Source organism: Eumetopias jubatus, unplaced genomic scaffold (genome assembly GCF_037043125.1).
Source record: "Eumetopias jubatus isolate StellerSeaLion01/CBP00866 unplaced genomic scaffold, mEumJub1_p1.0 scaffold_4, whole genome shotgun sequence".
Taxonomy (NCBI): Eukaryota; Metazoa; Chordata; class Mammalia; order Carnivora; family Otariidae; genus Eumetopias; species Eumetopias jubatus.
Genome location: NW_028274810.1, coordinates 54031038 through 54052272, shown reverse-complemented (window position 1 = coordinate 54052272; position 21235 = coordinate 54031038). Strand labels below are relative to the sequence as shown.

At 40.5% G+C, this 21235-nt stretch overlaps 1 protein-coding gene across 1 annotated transcript in view; it reads right to left on the bottom strand.

Annotated features, from left to right (window-relative positions):
• JAK1 (Janus kinase 1) overlaps nt 1-21235 on the bottom strand; it is a 123737-nt gene that overhangs the window by 45081 nt on the left and 57421 nt on the right. Inside the window, exon 2 of the mRNA XM_028102414.2 lies at nt 2424-2506. Coding sequence (XP_027958215.1) covers nt 2424-2429 — 6 coding nt within the window. The 5' untranslated portion in view covers nt 2430-2506. The remainder of the gene's footprint in view (nt 1-2423; nt 2507-21235) is intronic.

The window sequence follows — 21235 nt, the reverse complement described above, 5'->3', positions numbered from 1 at the left end:
GAAAACAAGACCGTGTGGTCATTCTATGTGCTAAAAGTTCAAGTGGTGCAAGTGAATGTTAGTAAGGTAATGTAAGCAGGCAGAAATACCCCTCAAGCAGGTAAGTACCTCCCCCTGCACCTTCCCTCTCTGAAAATCGAATGCATCAGAACTTATGAAAGGTGAAACCATCCACTGTAATTACGAACATAATCAATTATGCATTCTAATTATGATCAGACCATGTTCCCAAAAATCCGAATAATTTTAGACACAGCCTAAATTTGTTCTCTCTGTACACAAGTGGTAGTTGAAAAATGTGGCTCATTCTGGAACCACTGATGTTAATGTTACTAATGCTGCTACCTCTATTGGAATCATTTCACTTCTGAATTGACCGATGGCATAGATCACATCATCTTTTAACTTTGTCTATCTCCCACTAACCTGGAAGCTCAGTGAGGGCATGAACCATGTCTTATCTATCTTCATGCCTCCAGAGCCTAGCCCAGAGCTGGCTCTGAGAAGGTACATATAAAAGGACTCCCGATTCGGGTTCATGAGCCATATGGAAGGGTCTCGAAAATTAATGAACAGAGCCAAGTCCCTGTCACTTCACGGGCAGGTAGGAGGATGGGCAGCACTTTATGGCAGCAGAATGAGGGCTGGAAGCCTTGCTCTGAAGAAGTCAGAACTTGCAAGTAAGTCATTCACCTGAGCTCCCTCTAAAGGGAGGGCAACTAGGATCAAAGAGCCAGCTTCAGCAACTTAGCCTTAGACAAGACAGAAAGGAGGGGGAACAAGGGAAAGCCCGACACATTTTTTTCTTCCCCTCACTCGATACTAATCACCTACAAACTAATTTCCCTGACCCCAGGTTCCTATTTTCCTTCTGCCTGCCAAGCCAACCTTCACTTAGCCCTCAAAGTAATGTCTCAGTAACATGTATCGGATCCTCCAAACGTTCCCCATTAATCTACAAGTGCAATCTCAAACTCCTCATAGAGGTCCTCTATGACCTGCCAGCTAACCCCCAGCCTCATCTTTCATCACTCTTAGCCTCTGACTTCATGCCTGAAACCCACAAAGCTGCCAGTCATTGTTCTTGTCACCCCAGCTCCCTCCCCATCCTGTTTTTCCACACCTTCCTGCCTTTGGTCATCCTGATTTCTCTACCAGGAACACCTTCCCACTTCATCCTCTTCATGGCAAACTGTAATTTTCTTTATAACTCAGCTTGGACATTACCTCCTCCAAGAAGCACCTATGAACCTCCATCCCCATCCCCCTAAGTTAGATGCCCTCTCCCAAGATCACTTCGCTGCACTAACCACACTGGGTTATGGCCATCTTATGCACTGGTCTGTCTCTCTCAATCATATATGCTGTTCCTTAAGGGCAAGGACCATGTCACTCATCTTTGTATCCCCAGTACCTAGCACAGAGCCTTACATTTAATAGGTGCTTGCAGAATGGCCCAAGGAAGCTCCTCCAAATAAGACAAGTCAGAGTGTGGACAACAGCCACAGGTCTTTTCACCAAACTCATGTGCTTGTTTATCAGCTGCCCTGGTGGACAAGATACTTACAGGAGAGACACCAACCAGGTATGCCTCAATGCTACAAACTGAGAGGCACTCAATTTTACTTGTTTCATCTCCAATATAAACCTGAAAACCAGAATCTTCCAGAACACAGGCTGAAAGACTAGGCTCATAACTTACCTTGAGGGTTCATATCAACTGTCAAGCAATAAAGTTTTCAAACCCAACACTGAGCCAACTCCACCCCACAATGAAAAACAAACGGAAAACAAAGCAGCTGCAGTCTGCTTTACAATGTAAGATAAACCTTTGTCCTTGAGACCCTATACAGGCGTGGCACGGAAAGAACTCAGAGATGGTGTTATACCCTTTCGCCCTAAGAAAATAATCAGGTAAGTACACATAATTATATATGTACAAGGTGTGGCACCACTTAAAAACAACTGACAACGTCCAATAGGAGATGAAACAAAACAAGAACTATCAAGACAGAAGAACACTATGCAGCTGTTAAAAAAGGTGACATAAAGCTACATGAACCCACAATGAAAGATATATAGGACATACTGCAAAGTGAAAAAAAGGCGTAATATCCGTATTATGATCCTTTTGGTCATGCACATGCATAATATGGAAAAACATACAATAAACTGTTAAAGTACTGAATATCTAGGAAGGACTATAAGGGAACTTTACCTTTTACTTTGGACTTCCTATACTTTCATACTCTTGGGATTTTTAAACCAGCCACTCAACTTTTGGAAATGAACAAAAATACCGATATTTTAAAAGTAAAGGATATAAGGGCAGGTAGCCCGATAAGTTCAAGATCAGTTTCATTATTCTTTTTAAAAGATATTTTCCTTTTGGACCTTTTTTAAAAATATGCAAATGTACATACCTGCATTTATTTGGCTGTCCAATGTCCTCCAAAAAGCAGACTGGATTTTCTTCTCTACTTTCCAAAGTCTGTTTAGAGCTGGGCTAAAGACAAGGATAAAGAAATAAATCAGCTGCAGAGGTAATTGCATCAGAAAATAAGAGGACACTTTTATTAAGGAAGCAGCCCAAACCATAAGTGGGCAGGAAAAAGCATTTGGGAGGAAGAAGGAAAAAAAAATTGATGAGGACACTGAGAGGACAGAGAGGCATCTGAGAAGATGATATTTTCACTGCTTCAAGAAAGGAAACCAGGGACTTCTGCTTCCTGGCATAGAGCGCCCTGTCTAGTGTAAGTGAGGACCATGGGCCTTTTCCGTCAACAACCTCTCTCCTGAGGCTGTGAACAATAGTTTAGGACACCCAAAGATATGCACTTTTACTTCCCATTTCCATTTCCTTTAGAATTACCCTCCTCCCGGGCGCCTGGGTGGCTCAGTCGTTAAGTTAAGCGTCTGCCTTTGGCTCAGGTCATGATCCCAGGGTCCTGGGATCGAGTCCCACATCGGGCTCCCTGCTCAGCAGGAAGCCTGCTTCTCCCTCTCCCACTCCCCCTGCTTGTGTTCCTGCTCTCGCTGTGTCTCTCTCTGTCAAATAAATAAATAAAATCTTAAAAAAAAAAAAAGAATTACCCTCCTCCCAACCCATTCTGTCCTTGGCCTCATTTTAATGGTGCAATATCATATGATACGGTGAAAGGGGGAAGGCCTAGGAATAAACCTAATGAAAAATGCTTTTAGTTCACCAAAGATTTTTTGAGCCATTCTTACTTGAAAACTTAGGTAGCAACATAAAAATACCAGCTTGATTCTGTAGAATTAAAGCACCTGATCCCATCATCTTCATCACCCACCACCAATCACCACCACCACCACCACCCTGCCCCCAAAACACATACAGAGCTCTGTATTGTTTTAACAACGTTCCAGGTGCCTCTCACAAATTCTTTTTTAACAGTAGAATCAAATAATTCTTGCAACCAAGGAGCAAACACCCTTAGTGGTATGAAAGTGGTTTCCGAGTTAATACAGATTACTGTCTGTTTTCTGTTGGTCATTCAATACATTTTATCAGAATTCGACTTCAGGAAGTGCACAGACCCAAGCAGTACATGGCAGAAGTACAAAGGGAATGGGGAAAAGGAGATGAGGATGGGTTACCTCCGAGTCTGCAGGCCAGCATTCCCACAGGACCTTACGGTCCAAGTAGGATATGGCACAAATGAAAACATAAAATCAATCTAAAATCAATTGTGTCACAATGTCATCTTCTGGAGGCCAGAGGATACATGTATGAATTTTGATATGACAACTTCGACTTGGCTATTTCGACATGGACGATTTTAACAAGATTCAAAGAACAAATCATTGTACTCCCAGCTTTTAAAATTTTAATATGATCAATTGTTTTAATTATGTGAACAGATATCCTGCCCTGCGTCAAAAGAGCAATGTGAAATTACCTACATGCTAATTAACGCCTTGCTTCGGCTCAGAAACAGAGTTTCAAATGTCACATTCAGGAAATTCATTATTTTCGAGCAGTTCTTCATTGCCAGAAACTAACCTATACTGGGAGGCCACAATAAAGAACATGAACAATATGGCCCCTGCTTACATGGAGCTTACAGTCTACAGTGGAATCAAAGAAGCACATAAAGAGGTAATCATGAAGAGCTTAAAATGCAATGAAGGAAAAAGAGAGAGATACAATAAGAAGAATGTGATCTAGTGTGGGACTCAGGAGGGAAGTAATACTGAGCTGAGATGTAATGGACATCTGAGGTGGGGAGAAAGCAGTCTGGGTAAAGGATTAGCATGTGCACAGGCCCTGCAGAGGGAAGGGGCTAGTCTCATCTCTCCAGCTTCATAAATGGGGAAATCTCTCCAATATTCCTTTATACCTGGGCAAAGAACAGCACTAGTCGGTTCATCAGCAGTATTTGCTAACAACATGTCTGGGGCCTGAGTTTTCCTAGAAGCATGCCATTATATGCTACTGCCAAGGAGGAATGAAAATTGACCAGATGGACTCAATGCTTTAGAGCATTAAGGAGCCTGCCCCAAATCAGGAAAGGGACACATACTCAAAGCTTTTCAGATCAGGAGAGAGCTGTAGGTTCCAGCAGCCCCAAGCTCTTTAACAAAGACTACAGCATAAATCCTTTTAGAACTCACAAAGGATTTTAAAATGCACCATCAGATCACATATTATTACTTGAACTCAGGAGTCACAGGGTTACTGAGCCTCATCTAAGATTTGAGGATCAGCCGAAAATTACCAAGGTTTTTCTAGAACTAGGATTCTATGAAAACCTGTAGCAAAGGAGAGCTTGGTTTTTCCATTAATCCTTCTCTACTTCAAGCCACACTATGTTAAAATCACAGCATACCTAATTTTCAAACTGACTTCCAGTGTTACTGGACAGGACAATAAAATGGTATTGATTTGTGGTGCTAGCCTAGAGGTTAAACTCTTTGGAAAAACAGATCAGTAACAGAATTTCTAGACAATATGCATTTACTATGATGTTTTTATATGCCGATTCAGTAACAAAATCTCTGCTCTCAAAAAACTGACACTCTAATGATTAAAAATGTAAAAACAAAAAAAATGTAAAAACACCCATAAAGCACTTAAAAGACATGCTAGATACTGTTCTAAGTACTTAAATCTAGGATCGCTGATCCACTTTATATGAAATGACATCTGTCCTCATTCAGGATGAGAAGAGTTTTTGCTGTTAGAAACTTTGTGCAAAAGCTTCATTCAAATAACATTCCTTTCCATATATACCAAGCAAGATGCTCTCTATTTTAAGAACAGGTAGGAAAAGAGCAAGATCAGTTTACAAATACTCTGGATAATTCCAAGAAATCAATTCAATTTTCTTGTTACAGATACAAAAAGAAAATCTTTAATGCTCAAAAAATTGACCAGTAGGAATTGCACAATACCCTTTAAAAATAATATGATTCACTGGGACCCATTCCCAACGCAAATGAATACAAAGAAGCTCAGAAAATGGGAAGAATAAAAGTGAGTAATCAAAAGCTTTTTGATGATAGCAGTGAATTCTTCCAAACTAACTTACTTACAAAATTTCAAGTTTTTGAAAAAAAAAACTGCCTTTGTTTCAATGAGAAGAGGACAGCTTTCGTGGCTCAATCTTGTAGATGCTACTTTTCATTAAAAAAAAAATCAGGGAAATCTTATAGAGTCTCATAATTCACTGGTTTACAAAGTCTCATATAGGAGACAAGTATATCTGATATTTCCTGAATGAGGGAGAAGTAACAGAAACAAAACACAACTCTGTGGGTCTGAACAGAGCCTAGCTGCAACAGAGGAATATCACAACTATTTTCCAAGATGTTAAACTCCTAGAAATCTACTGTCTGAAGATGTGGAAGCCCTCTAACATTGTCAAGGACATCTTCTGAAATACAGGTATCTATAAAAGGGAAGAATAGATAAACTTTGAATAGTGAAGAGACCATGTTAATATTCCTAAGTATGATCAGAATAGGACGGCTTTTGGCCAAAGGCCACTGTCTGTCGGATTTACATGATAAGAACAGACTGGATGATGGTTAAAATCAATGACAAGGGGGCGCCTGGGTGGTCAGTCGTTAAGCATCTGCCTTCGGCTCAGGTCATGGTCCCAGGGTCCTGGGATCAACCCCTACATTGGGCTCCCTGCTCGGCGGGAACCCTGCTTCTCCCTCTCCCATTCCCCCTGCTTGTGTTCCCTCTCTCGCTGTGTCTCTCTCTGTCAAATAACTAAATAATAAAACCTTTAAAAAAAAATCAATGACAAGAGTCAGACTACAACACTTGGGATATCTGGTTCTTTTTACTAAAGAAACTATCACACACACACAGTGAGTTACTTTATGTACACCTTAAAGGAATCAAAGCTTCTCATTTCTGAAGTAGAAAATACAAAATGTTGGTAAGTTAAAGAACCCAGAACAATTGAAAAGAAAAATATGTAATTTAGAAATATTTCCTGAAATCAGCTGCTTAAAAATTTTAAGACTAAATTTAGACCTTAAAAAATTATTTCAGCAGGCAAGTCCTAAGGTGGGCGAGGAAACCTAATGTAACAATTACAAGTTCCACGAGGGCAGGGACTTTTGTCTCTTTTGTTTAGTGCTAATCACCAGCATGTGTTAGGTCATCAACAAGTAGTTAAATGTAGTTGAATCTTGAACAACACGAAGGTTGAGGGTACTAGCACCCGCGCCGTCAAAAATCAGCATATAACTTTTGATTCCCCCCCAATTTAACTAATAGCCTACTGTTGACACAAATAGTCAATAAACACATATTTGTATGTTATATATATCACATACTGTATTCCTATAATAAAGTCAAATAAAGAAAATGTTATTAAGAAAATCATAAGGGAAAGAAAATACATTTACAGCACTGTACTGTATTAAAAAAAAAAAGTGTATAAGTGGACCATGCAATTCAAACTTGTGTTGTTTAAGGATCAACTGTAGTTGTTAAAGGAAAGATGAAGGTAACAAAGAAAGCAACATTACTGACTCAATACACAACTAGCAAGTGTGACCCTGAGCAAATCATTTTAATCTGAGACTGTTTCCTCATCCCTTAACCTAAGAGGAAACATCCTGCCTAAAGAATCAGAAAGATCTTTCAAAAAGTCTTCAAGCTCCTACAATGCCTTTTTCAAATGGGGTTGTTGATGTGAAAGTGCTCAGAAAGGTGTTAAGTGCTAAAGCAATATATTGTAGGCTTTATGACAAAGGACTTAAGTGGGCTGTGAACTTGTTTAAAGAGAAGAATACAGGGCGCCTGGGTGGCTCAGTTGGTTAAGCGACTGCCTTCGGCTCGGGTCATGATCCCGGAGTCCCGGGATCGAGTCCCGCATCGGGCTCCCTGCTCAGCAGGGAGTCTGCTTCTCCCTCTGACCCTCTTCCCTCTCATGCTCTCTGTCATTCTCTCTCTCTCAAATAAATAAATAAAATCTTTAAAAAAAAAAAGAGAAGAATACAGAGAGATTCGGAAAAAAAGTCTGGCCATAAATCGAGTTCCATTTCATAAATCTAGCAGAGCAGTGAAGAGAGTGAGCTGGAGTCATCCTGACTTGGGTGTGAATCCTACCTTCCCCACCTACTAGCTATTATAATTTTAGGCAAGCTACTTAACATCCTTAAACCTCAATGTTCTCAGTTATAAAGGGGAGGGGGGTAAAAATGGCATTTATCTCACAAAGCTGTTAAGGGTTAAGTGAGTTAATGCACATAAAGTGCCTGATGCAGAGTTTAGCAGGCAGCAAGCATTCATATTCTGCCCATAACTTCTGTTAAACTGATCACATCTTGATGGAACACAGTTCCACTCAAGGAGAGGGAACTCCAGTCTATACAGAGCATCTGCAACATCTCATGTGAGGAGCTGGGTACTTTGCACTTAATTCTCATAAAAAAGCAGGGAGGTCTGAGGCCAATCAGTGGGAGTGCCGGAAGTCAAACACAGGACTCCTGATTCCAAGGACCCCGCCCCTTCCACAGCGGGTAAAACCTGCTTTAAAATGCCCCCATCACTCACATCACTGTCTTCTCTGACTTTTTTAGTATTTCTCACAGCCTAACATCCACCTAGGAAACTAAACTCATTCCAAGGCTTTCCCTCCAGAGACTGAAAGAACTGTCATTAAAAAAAAAAAAAATCATTGAAGCGCCCAGGCCCAACCCACGCACACACTGAACCTCCTTGAGGCCTAAGACACACACCAAGCCAGGAAAAGCATCTCTGCTTCCCTTCCAGTCTCATCACTAGGGACTTGGCACCCACAGGAACTTTGGAAGTGACTTGTATCAGTTGCTCCCAGTACCCCCTGCCTTGCTGAAACTAAGTGCTCTAGTGAAAGCATCACAAAATACTGTGCAGAGCTGATGGATTCCAGCCAAAAGGACGACATAATATAAGTACAAAATCTGCTATTTTTTCCTGTCAGCAAGTCAGAATTATGGCTTTTCTATATGCCAGTCCTGCCACACAGAATAACTCACTTCTAACTATAGCAGCAATTCCAGGAATACCAGAGAACCGTAAGTGCTGCTTCATTTACAATAAACTTCTAGGGATGCTCAAACAATCAATGCCAACTCGATGGGTCAGGGCTCTTTGCACTGCTCCCAATGAGCCTGCTTACCCTGAGAGACAATTTCTGATCAAAGCAAATATAGTACTCTGCCTAATTAAAGTCAATAAGTATTTTCCTAAAAGCCACATCGTATGAAGATGCTCTGCTACTTTTCTTTTCTTTTTTTTTTTTAAAGATTTTATTTATTTGTCTGACAGAGAAAGACACAGCGAGAGAAGGAACACAAGCAAGGGGGAGTGGGAGAGGGAGAAGCAGACTTCCTGCTGAGCAGGGAGCCCGATGCGGGGCTCGATCCCAGGACCCTGGGATCACGACCTGAGCCGAAGGCAGACGCTTAAAGACTGAGCCACCCAGGCGCCCCCTTTTCTTTTCTTCTTTTACCACTAATACATCTATAATGTTATTAGAAAACATAGAATATAGGGGTCAAGAATATGGTGGCAGGAGACACTCCAAACATGGTAGGGAGAATGGCTTGTCTTCACCTTATGTGCTTTTCAATCATTCATCCCTAAAATACATATTAAGCACCTGTACCATCGCAATAAAACCTTGCACTTGTACGGTACTTTATAGCTTAAAAAGGGCTTTCACATCTATAACCACATTTAAGTCTCACAGCCCCTTTCACAGATGAGAAGATTCAGGTTCAGACATTCCCACAGTCAAATAGCCAGTGAGGGGCAAGACGGGGCTCAAACCCATTTCTCGGCCTCCAGATTCGCTGCCCTTTCTCACTTTGCCACATTTCCTTGGTCAAGGCACGGGGCTTTGCTAGACTCCAAGGAAGCACCCCAGTTAAAATCTGAGCCCACCAAAAACCATACCGTCTACTAACAGCTGACAAGGTCAACAGGTACATGGGGGACCCCCAGACGCAATGTGGAGGGGTGCAGAGAGGTGGGCAGTAGGAACAGCAAGAGTCAAGAAGAGAGGGCTGTGAAGTGATCAGGGAGAGTGGAACCTGTTCCCAGCTTTGAGGAAGACAGAAATTTTAAGAGACAAAAAAGAAGGGTGCAGTGGAAAAGAGCCAGGTGCAAAGAAAATCACAGGGATGGATGTGTAAGAAGGAGGGACCATGTAGGAAAGAGGGAAACAGTGTGGAAAGGTGAGGGAGGGTCTGACTGAGGACAGGGTCTGTGTGTGCCAGCTTCCTCCTGTGGGCAACAGGAGAAACCACCCATAGAAGGAGCCCTGGTTCCAGCCCGGTTCTGCCAGGACCTGCCTGGTCTTAAGCAAGCCTCTAAAGCTTTCTGAGCTGAAATACTGTCTAATAAAAAAAAACACTACATGACCTCCAATGTTCCTTAAAGAATAGGAGGTTTGAAACCATATTATGCCACACCCTAACACAGCTAATTTTTCATCAATTTGTATTTCCAAGATGACATGCTTCAACAACCTCTTGCTGACGCTGCATCTGACAAAGTATGAGGGTAACCATAATTTAATAGAATATACAGGAAACAACCTGACTCCTCCCACCCCTTGCTAACTTTCACTAACTTATTTGTGTGTCTATTGCATATTAACCTACCCCCTCTCTCTGTTATGTACTAAGCTCTTTTAGGGCAAAAACCCATCTAACATTTTTCCTATAATTCTTTAACCACTCAGAGTTCTTGGGTGCAAACAACAGAAACCAGTTCCACATACCTTAGGATAAAAATGAATTAAGAGAAAGATAAAGAACACAGGAACAGTCTTATCAGGACACCATTCTAGCAGGGCTACCACTGATCACTAGCCATTACCACAACTGGACTCCTGGCTCTGCTGCTTCCATGAATGATCTCAAGCCCCATCCCACCCCCACGTGTTTGCACCATTCCCTCCAGATTCAAACTCCTGTGACACAGGGATCCAAGAGGCTGCATCGAGTTCATCCAGTCATGTGTCTGCAATTTCCTTCAACTTCCACAGCAACAACACATGATCACTCTAGAAATGAAGGGAGTTCAAAGCTAGACAATCCTCCAAATGGCAAATGTCCAGTCCAGTCTATACTCTCAAAGAACGTGAGCTATTACCTCAAAAGATAGGTGAAGTTAGGGGAGAAAAATTAGAAATCTCCCAAAAAAAAAAAAAAAAGGTCCCCTACACCTCTCCTCAACTCCTCAACCTAGAAACTATAATTGGTTTTTAGTCTGCCAACCAAGTCTCCAATGTTAAACTGCAGGCAGAGCTCTTCAGTGGACCATATGTGTACAATGAGTAATAAATACACTTTGTCCTCATCAAGGCAGCAGACTTGATCACTAGGTCAACACTCCAGAGCACTGAGCCACCCCTTATTCACCTGCCTGGTCTGTCCCAGTTCAGCTGAGAATCTAGTAAGGGTTACACATCACTATCTGATATCCTAGGAACATGTGCTGACAGCCATGCTTTACAACATCTTTCCAAACCTTTTTGACTATGATCCACAGTAAAAAAATGTATTTTATAGCATATTTGTGTATATACGTGTGTGTGACAAAAAATTAGTTTCACAGAAAGATAGCCTTACTAAACACAATTCATTCTATTTTCTATTCACTATTTTCTTCTATTTAATACATTTTTAAAATGCTAAACAAGACCCTCAAAACAGATTTCAGAGTCCACTAATGAATAACAAACCAATTTGAAAAACACTGGTTTAAAGGACTCTACAAGATTACCAACAATACTTACTTTATATTCACTGTTTATATTGTCTTTTTTAAAAAGATTTATTTGAGGGGCACCTGGGTGGCTCAGTCATTAAGCATCTGCCTTCAGTTCAGGTCATAATCCCAGGGTCCTGGGATCGAGCCCCACCTTGGGCTCCCTGCTTGGTGAGAAGCCTGCTTCTCCCTCTCCCATTCCCCCTGCTTGTGATCCCTCTCCCGCTGTCTTTCTGTCAGATAAATAAATAAAACTTTTAAAAAAAATAAAAAGATTTGAGAGCAAGAGAGTGAGAGAGCACACACAAAGGTGGGGAGGGGCAGAGGGAGAGGGAGAGAATCAATCATCAAGCAGACTCCCCACTAAGTGTGGAGCCCAATGTGGGGCTCGATCCCTTGACCCCAAGATCATGACCTGAGTCAAAATCAAGAGTTTAGGGCGCCTGGGTGGCTCAGTTAGTTAAGCGACTGCCTTCGGCTCAGGTCATGATCCTGGAGTCCTGGGATCGAGTCCCACATCGGGCTTCCTTCTCAGCAGGGAGTCTGCTTCTCCCTCTGACCCTCTTCTCTCTCGTGCTTTCTATCTCTCATTCTCTCTCTCAAATAAATAAATAAAATCTTTAAAAAAAAAAGTCTCTTAAAAAAAAATCAAGAGTTTATATTCAATGTGTATACCTTCCCCAGTTGAACATAAAACACTGAAATGTATTTCATCTGAAATTTCTGACTCCCAGAAGATCATTCCTCTTTTCCCACACTGTTAGCATATCCCAAACAGCCACACTGAGATCCACTGTACAATGCCACACTCATAGTCTTTGTTTCACAATATAGTTTCTTCTCCCAGAAAGCTCTTCAGTTGGTTACCTTCAAAACCTATATAAATGATGCCAGAGATTGAGAAAACACAGAAAATATATCCACAGAGCACAGAAGGATCCATGCTTTAAATTTTGCCAATAACCACTATTCTTAAAAACCCTGATTTATTCTCATAATCCCCAGTTTCTAACTTTACAATCACAGTAAAGTTTATGCTTTGCAGGAACCGAAAGAGCTCAAAATCCACTCTGTTTATTTCTCATCTATGCAAAATTTTCCATATATTTCGTGTAGACAACCATTATGAATGGACAGAAGAGTTCAGTGTATGGCCACCAATGGGAATTTTTGGGGAGTGGGAGTTAACACAGGTCTTGAAGGTTTAGATGATAGGTGGTATATACCATGGATTTGATTAGGAGTCCTTTGTATCAACTTTAATTATATTTCCCTACATAAACTGAAAAAGGTAAACAGATACAGCTGCCTTTTCTTAAGATAAATGCTCACTTTATATTCTGCAAAACTCAATGAAACGTTTTTTGCACCCTGTCCCAAACACATCCACAGCATGACTCTATTCATAATTCTTTTATCAAATAGCCTTTGTCTTACAGACAACACTTGAATTTAACCAAACTGTCATCCATCTCAATGCAAACTATTTAGTGGCAATGCCTGGTCATCATTCATTACATTTATTTATTATTTTTTTTTTTAAAGATCTCTTTATTGGGATGCCTGGGTGGTTCAGTTGGTTGGGCATCTGCCTTTGGCTCGAGTCATGATCCCACGGGGTCCTGGGATCAGGTGCTGTGTCAGGTTCCCTGCTCAGCAGGGAATCTGCTTCTCCCTCTACCCCTCCCCCTGCTTGTGCTCGTGCTCTCTCTCTCTAATAGAATCTTAAAAAAAATAATAATTTAAAAGATTTATTTACTTGAGAGAGAGACACAGAGCATGGGCATGGGGAGAGGCAGAGGGAAGGAATCCCCAACAGACTCCCCATTGAGCCCAGTGCCTGACAGGGGTCTTGACCCCACAACCCTGAGATCATGACCCCAGCTGAAACCAAGAGTCAGATGCCTAACTGAGTCACCCAGGCACCCCCATTCATTTCATTTAATTTTCCTGCTGGAAAGCAGGGGGAGAGCAGTACAGACTCCAACTATGGAGCTTCTTGTATCTCTCCTTTCAAGGGAATAAATATGTAGAGAGGGGAGGATAACCTGCTAAAACTATTATAGAGACAAATATTATGATAGGATGTTGACGACTAATTGGACTAAACAGAAAAATACAAACATAATAACAACTATGAGAAATAACCCACTCCTAGACATCATTCATGTAGTCATTATAAACAAACAAAACTCATCATGAAAAGCCTATGATATACAGGTGTGTGGAAAGAAAAGAGTGCAAGAAAAGATTTATCACTGGGGCGCTTGGGTGGTTTAGTCGTTAAGCATCTGCCTTTGGCTCAGGTCATGATTCCAGGGTCCTGGGATCGAGCCCTGCGTCGGGCTCCCTACTCGGTGGGAAGCCTGCTTCTCCCTCTCCCACTCCCCCTGCTTGTGTTCCCTCTCTTGCTGTCTCTCTGTCAAATAAACAAAATCTTTAAGAAAAAAAAAAAACTTTAAAAAATTAAAAAAAAAAAGATATATCATCAAAGAAGAATGTGACAAGGTAATAACACATGATTAATTGCCAAACACAAGACATACCCAACCAAGGCAAAAGAGCACGTTCACAGAAGGTGTGAAGGGGGCTGATGTAGTTAGTCCAATCCAGAAGGCTTTGTGGAAAACTAGCATGTGGAGTCAAACATTTAGGTCAAGAAGACTAGAACCAGAACAGTGGCTCTGCCACTTAGTAGCTGGGTTCAAGTTACTTTTTAATTTTCTGTGATTGTTTTCTCATTTGAAAATAAGGATAAGAGTAATTATTTTTCAGGACTGTTTTAAACTCTGTGAGAGGGGTACCTGGGTGACTCAGCTGGTTAAGCGTCTGCCTTCAATTCAGGTCATGATCTCAGGGTCCTGGGATCGAGCCCCGCATCGGGCTCTCTGCTGAGCAGTGAGTCTGCTTCTCCCTCTCCCTCTCCCTCTGCCTCTGTGATCTCTCTCTCTCTCAAATAAATAAAATCTTTAAAAAATAAATAATGAAGTCTGTGAGAAATAATACATATAGGTCTTGTGAACAACTGGCCCACAGTAGACATGTAATAGTATGATGATTATGGAGAAGGTGGCATTTGAACTGGGCCTTTCAGGATGGGGAGATACAAATAGGATGAGAACAGGACCTTACACCACACACAAAAATAGACTCAAAAGGATGAAAGACCTCAATGTGAGACAGGAAACCATCAAAATTCTTGAGGAGAACACAGGCAGCAACCTCTTCGACCTCAGCGGCAGCAACTTCTTCCTAGACACATCATCCAAGGCAAGGGAAGAGCAAAAATGAACTACTGGGACTTCATCAAGATAAAAATCTTTTGCACAGCAAAGGAAACAGTCAACAAAACCAAAGACAACCGAAGGAATGGGAGAAGATATTTGACATATCAGATAAAGGGCTAGTAACCAAAATCTATAAAGAACTTATCAAACTCAACACCCAGAGAACAAATAATCCAATCAAGAAATGGGCAGAAGACATGAACAGACATTTCTGCAAAGAAGACATCCAAACGGCCAATAGACACATGAAAAAGGGCTCAACATCACTTGGCATCAGGGAAATCCAAATCAAAACCTCAATGAGATACCACCTCACACCAGTCAGAATGGCTAAAATGAACAAGTCAGGAAACGACAGATGTTGGCGAGGATGTGGAGAAAGGGGAACCCTCCTACACTGTTGGTGGGAGTGCAAGCTGGTGCAACCACTCTGGAAAAAAGTATGGCGGTTCCTCAAAAAGTTGAAAATAGAGCTACCCTACGAACTAGCAGTTACACTACTGGGTATTTACCCCAAAGATACAAATGTAGGGATCCAAGGGGCATGTGCACCCTAATGTTTATAGCAGCAATGTCTACAATAGCCAAACTATGGAAAGAGCCAAGATGTCCATCGACAGATGAATGGATAAAGAAGATGTGGTATATATACACAATGGAATATTATGCAGCCACCAAAAAACTCCAAAATCTTGCCTTTTGCAACGACGTGGATGGAACTAGAGGGTATTATGCTAAGTGAAACAAGTCAATCAGAGAAAGACAAGTATCATATGATCTCACTGATATGAGGAATTTGAGAAATAAGGCAGAGGATCATAGGGGAAGGGAGGGAAAAATGAAACAAGACAAAACCAGAGAAGGAAACAAACAGTAAGAGAGTCTTAATTTCAGGAAGCAAACTGAGGGTTGCTGGAGTGGAGGGGGCTGGAGGGATGCGGTGGCTGGGTGATGGACTTTGGGGAGGGTATGTGCTATGGTGAGCGCTGTGAATCATGTAAGACTGAGGAATCACAGACCTGTACCCCTGAAACAAATAATACATTATATATTAACTAAATAAATAAAAGTTCTGCTTTAAAAATAAAAAAAAATAAAAAAAGAATAGGAGCTGACTGAGGGGAACATTCCAAATAACAGAAACATGAAGAAACAGCAAAAGAAGGAAAGGGGGGAGTCTTTCTTGGGAGACTAAACAGAAAGTCCGTGTAGAACAGAAAGAAATGAGGAAAGGAAGAAAGCTGAGGTTGATTTACAGTGGACCACAAATGCCAACTAAAGAGTCTGGACTTTCCTATGAGGAGAGGATGCCCAAGAAGAACTCAAATCCCCAGATTCAGATGAATTCCTCTGAAGCAAGAAAGTCCCCTGGTATGTGAATGTGTTCTGTGTTGGGCAGGGAGGAGTGTCTCAGACACAAGAAGTGATGAAAAAGGGCACACGGACACCTGAAATTCATTGTGGAAAAGTAATATCCTTATTTTAAACTACTTGAAATAAATCAACCAGTCCTTCATGGATGTATAGGACTGGACACTGAGACTCCCCATCCCTCTTCCCTTAGTTTGAACATCCAGGACAATAAAAACTAGCAGACAAAATAGTCCCAAACACTGTTACTGGTAAGAGCTAGTTTGAATATTCATTTGGGAGATTCATGCTCTACCTCATCTTACTACGGGCACACGCACACAACTTTAAAAAAAAAAAAAAGAAGCTAGAGGTTTTCTTCTGCGAATTACATTGTGAATGAGTCAGAAAAAAACTTTCCCATTGCTTGTGTCCTCACGGCTGAAGTGCCTGGCTGGGACATTTACTAACAGCACTGGGGGAATCAACATTCTGCTGTGGTGATTCACCCTCCTCCAGGGTACAGTCCAAGGGAGGAGTTCATAGCACTACCCTTGGGAGTCACTCTGAATTATTTTTGTAACATCTTGTCCTTGGATGAAAGGGAACACAGTGTCAGAAATACGAGGCCGGGAGGTCATCTATTACTCAGTGGAGTTGTTTACGCAGACCTGTTTCCCTATTACCCAGAATTCAGTGTTTTTGATAATGACAAACAACGTACCCATGTTTCCAGAGAGCTAAATATAGAATTCACAAAAACCATGTCAAATGGAAATTAATCTGCCTTTGATAATTCAGAAGACCATATCAGACCTTCTTAGGCCTCAGAATCATGATTTTGACCAATTTTCATTTCACAAAACTATGAGGGGTGGAATGGGGCGGGGGGGATCCTGTTAGTGGAATTTGCATAAACCAGGTTCCTTGTACTATCATCCATTTAAACAGATAGTCTTCATGAGCTTGCATGAATGTTTTATCAGCTCACAGATGATGTGTGTCCAGCCAGGTGTTCCCTGAACATTTCTGGCCTTGGCCAAAAGAAATGTGTTTGTCCAATGCATTATTACACCTGTACACATAGCTAATAAGTAGTAGAAATGTAGCACAAACCTGGTCCTGAGATGCCAAATCTCATGAATCCTACATGGCATGAAAATAAATATCAGTGAAGGAACCTCTGCCTTTTTAGCCTTTCTCCCAACGAATGCATAAAAAGCAAAGTTGGCCTAACTGTTCATAACCATTAACTAATCAAAATCAATACAAAGTCAATAAACACACAATCAATAAATATAATTATATACTTTTTACAGCTTACAAAGTATCTTCCATACATGATGTCCATTAATCCTCACAATAAGTTTAAATATCATTCCTCTTATTTTACTCATAAGCAAACTAAGGCCTACAGATACTAAGTGACTCGTGAAAGGTCTAAAGAAAAAATGACAAATGATCATGGTGAAAGGGTCATATTTTACCAATAGTCAAATTAAAATAACAGGATGCCATTTTTTATCCATCTAATCAGTAAAGGTCATGTAGTTGTTTTTAAATGCAAATTCAAGCCTGGATTAAATAGATATATAAATTACTGTCATGTTCAAACTATAAAAGTTATTTGGACTCATGTTAATAAAAATATACATTCAACGATACAGACAGATATCACTGAAAAGCAAAAGTTCCTCCCTCTATTTCCCAGAGATAACCACTATTCAGTTCTTGGTGCAACCTTCCTTGAGGACAATTTGGCCCCACATGTCAATCTGTATTTAAAAATCCTCATGTTTTGATTCAGCAACCCCACAATATATTAATGAAAAAAGCAGGTTACACATAGCATGTAGAGGATAGGCCCAGCTATGTTGCAAAGACACATGCATACATTCCTAGAGAGAGAAAAAAGATGGAGGACGGGAAGGACACAATAAGAACATAATAATGAAAATAAATAAATAAATAAAAGCAGGTAAGAGCATGGGAAAAAAAATTACTTGTGTTAACAGTGATTATTTCAGGTGCTTGTGGATTTAGGATTAGTTCATTTTGCACGCTTTTTAACATTTTCCAAGTATTCTATGACAACTATGTGTTACTACTCAAATCAGGGGTGGGGGGTGGAAATAATTCCCTCAGGTTACATAGGGAGTTGGGGGTTGGGACTCGGATCAGGAGAGCTGATTCCTAGTCCACTATTTAGGCCATCAAAAATACGTCACTCTGCCTGCTGTAATTTTAAAACAGTTCAGAGGTTACTAATGACCAAAAGCAATTAAGAGATGTGACAAGGCAAAATGTAATTATTTGCTAATGAGTGACAGAGATACTAAATACTATGACTTCAGAGGAGAAAGAGATCATTCTAGCACAGAATGATTCCACAGGCCTCATAAGTCAGAGATCTGGACAGGTAAAGAGAAGTGTGCTCCATTCCAGGTGAAGATAAAGGTGTGATCCCAGGCAGCAGGCAGAAAATCAGCAAGCCTCCACTGGGGGCAGTTGGCAGAAGACTCATCCACGTTCACGCAGAGGCAGGAGACAAGACTGAGGTGTAGGCTGAGGTCAGACTGAGATGGATGGGATAGCAGTGTGGCGGACAGAGGTCCTGGGACTCACAGGCTGCTTACACGTCCAACTGGTAAGCCCCACTCATTGTTAACTGCTTTGTCTTCCTCCACTTCTCTCCATCATTCTATGATTTCTTCCTCAAATTAGGGCAACAGTCTCCTGAAAAGTTCCCACCGTCCTTCTCATTTCCTCTATTCCTGTCTCCATAATGTAGCCAGTCATATTTCTAAACTGCAAATCTAAAAACCTTATGCTTCCTCTTTCCTACTCTCTTAGGAAAGATAGCCTTCGAGGCCACTTGTGATCTAACCTTCTATGGCTTACCACCATTTGTACCTGGACTCCAGCTGTGCTGAAGTTATGCAGGCAGGCTTCCCTGACTGGACCCATCTGTCAGGTCAAGGCATCATCACAGCATCCTATGCTTACCTTTACAGCAGCATTTATAATCCTGTTCTGTAACTGTCTAGAGAATCGTGTCTTCTCCACTGTCTGTGAGCTCCCTGAGAGCAGGGACTGTAGCTGTTATCAGGCTAGGTGTAGCACCAAACAACGGTACCTAGTGTATAGCAGACAGTCAATAATTACTTGTGGAAGGAATCCTTAAACATTTCCTTTTCTAGGATGCCTTCCCTGACCATCCTCACTTCCCTCCAGAAGTACTCACCTAGTCTGTGAACACAATATATCAGTCTGCATTTTAAACTTTTGTAACATTAAATGTGTAGTTATATGCCTAACTGAATTGTGAAAAACAATTCAACTTTGTATTTTTTAATCTTCCCCTCACCATGGTACCCATGAAGGAGCTCACAGCTAATTCTTCTTTCTCATAAGGAAAAATATACTCTGAGATTTCTCAGTGTGCTGGGAGTTGCCTAGGATGGAAATGATAAAGTCAAATAGGGTACATCAAATCAATTCAATTGGACCAACAAGTGGAAAAACTCAAGGTCACAGTAGGTATGGACCAAATGTTGATTTCTGTTACAGAAGAATGACAAATTGTAAACCAAAACTACAGGCAAAGTTTTAAAATATTCTGTTAACTTACAATTACATTGCCCCACCACATGTAAAAGAATGAAACTGGACCACACTTAACACCACACATAAAAAACAACTCAAAATGGATTAAAGACTTAAACATAAGACCTGAAACTATAAAACTCCTAGAAGAAAACATAGGCAGTAAGCTCCGTGACATTAGTCTGGGAGATGAGTTTTTTGGATTTGACACCAAAAGCAAAGGCAACAAAAACAAAACCAAACAAGTGGGACTGCATCAAACTAAAAGGCTTCTGCACAGCAGTGGAAACCATCAACAAAATGAAAAGGCAACCTACTGAATGGAAGGAAATATCTGCAAATCATGTATCTGATAAGAGATTAATATCCAAAATATAAACAAAACTCATACAACTCAATAGCAAACAAAAAACAAAAACAAAACAAAAAAACCCAAAAGACAAAAACAAAAAACAAAATACCAACCAATCCAATTATGAAGTGGACAGAGGCTCTGAATAGACATTTTTCCAAAGAAGACATACAGATGGCCAAAAGGTACGTGAAAAGGTACTAAATATCACTCAACAGAGAAATGCAAATCAAAACCACAATGGGATATCACCTTATCTCATCTGTTAGGAGAGCTATTATCAAAAGGATGAGAAGTATGTGTTGACGAGGATGTGGACTAAAGGCAAACCCTTGTATACTGTTGGTGGGAATATAAAGTGGCATAGCCACTATAGAAGACAGTTTGGAGGTTCCTCAAAAAATTAAAAATAAAACTACCATATGATCCAGCAATTCCACTTCTGGGTTTTTATCAGAAGGAAACAAAAACACTAACTCAAAAAGGCATCTTCACCCCACATGTTCATAGCAGCATTATTTACAATAGCCAAGATATAAGTGTCTATTGACTAATGAATGGATAAAGAAAATGTGATATATACATATATATTCAAACACGCATATAGTGGAATATTATTCAGCCATAAGAAAGAGGGAAATGAATGCCTTTGTGACAACATGAATGTTTCCAGAGGGAATTACGTTAAGTGAAAAACATCAGAGAAAGATAAATACTGTATGATCTCACTTATACATGGAATCTAAGAACAACAACAACAACAACAAAAACTGTACTCAAAAATACAAAGAACAGACTGATGGTTTTGGTGGTTGTTGGAGGCGGGGGGGGTAGGTGAAATGAGTGAAGGTGGTCAAAAGGTACAGATTTCCAGTTATAAGTACTGTGGATGTAATATACAGCATGGTGACTACAGTTAACAATACTGTATATTTAAAGTTGCTAAGAGAATAAATCTCATTTTAAGTTCTCATTTTAAGAAAAAGTTTTTAACTGTGTGGTGGTGGATGTTAACCTATTGTGGTGATCATTTCACTATACACACACACACACACACACAGATCTCAAATCATTATGCTGTACGCCTAAAACAAATATGCCGATTATACCTAAATAAATAAAGGAATAAACAGATGAATGAATGAACAATCTCTGTCGACCTGAGACTGGAAGTATAAGCAACACGTTAGAAATGTAAAGAAAAAAATGTGGAAAATGACAATAAAAGTTTGCAAGAATTCAAAAATAAATAGCTCCTATCTCCTACTGCTGCTAGTATCATTAAGTCCTTGTGAGGGATAAAAGGACTATGGAGTTGCTACCATGACCACAGCTCTAAATGACACCTTTTGTCATGGAAGTTATGGTAACACGATCTACTTATGTTCT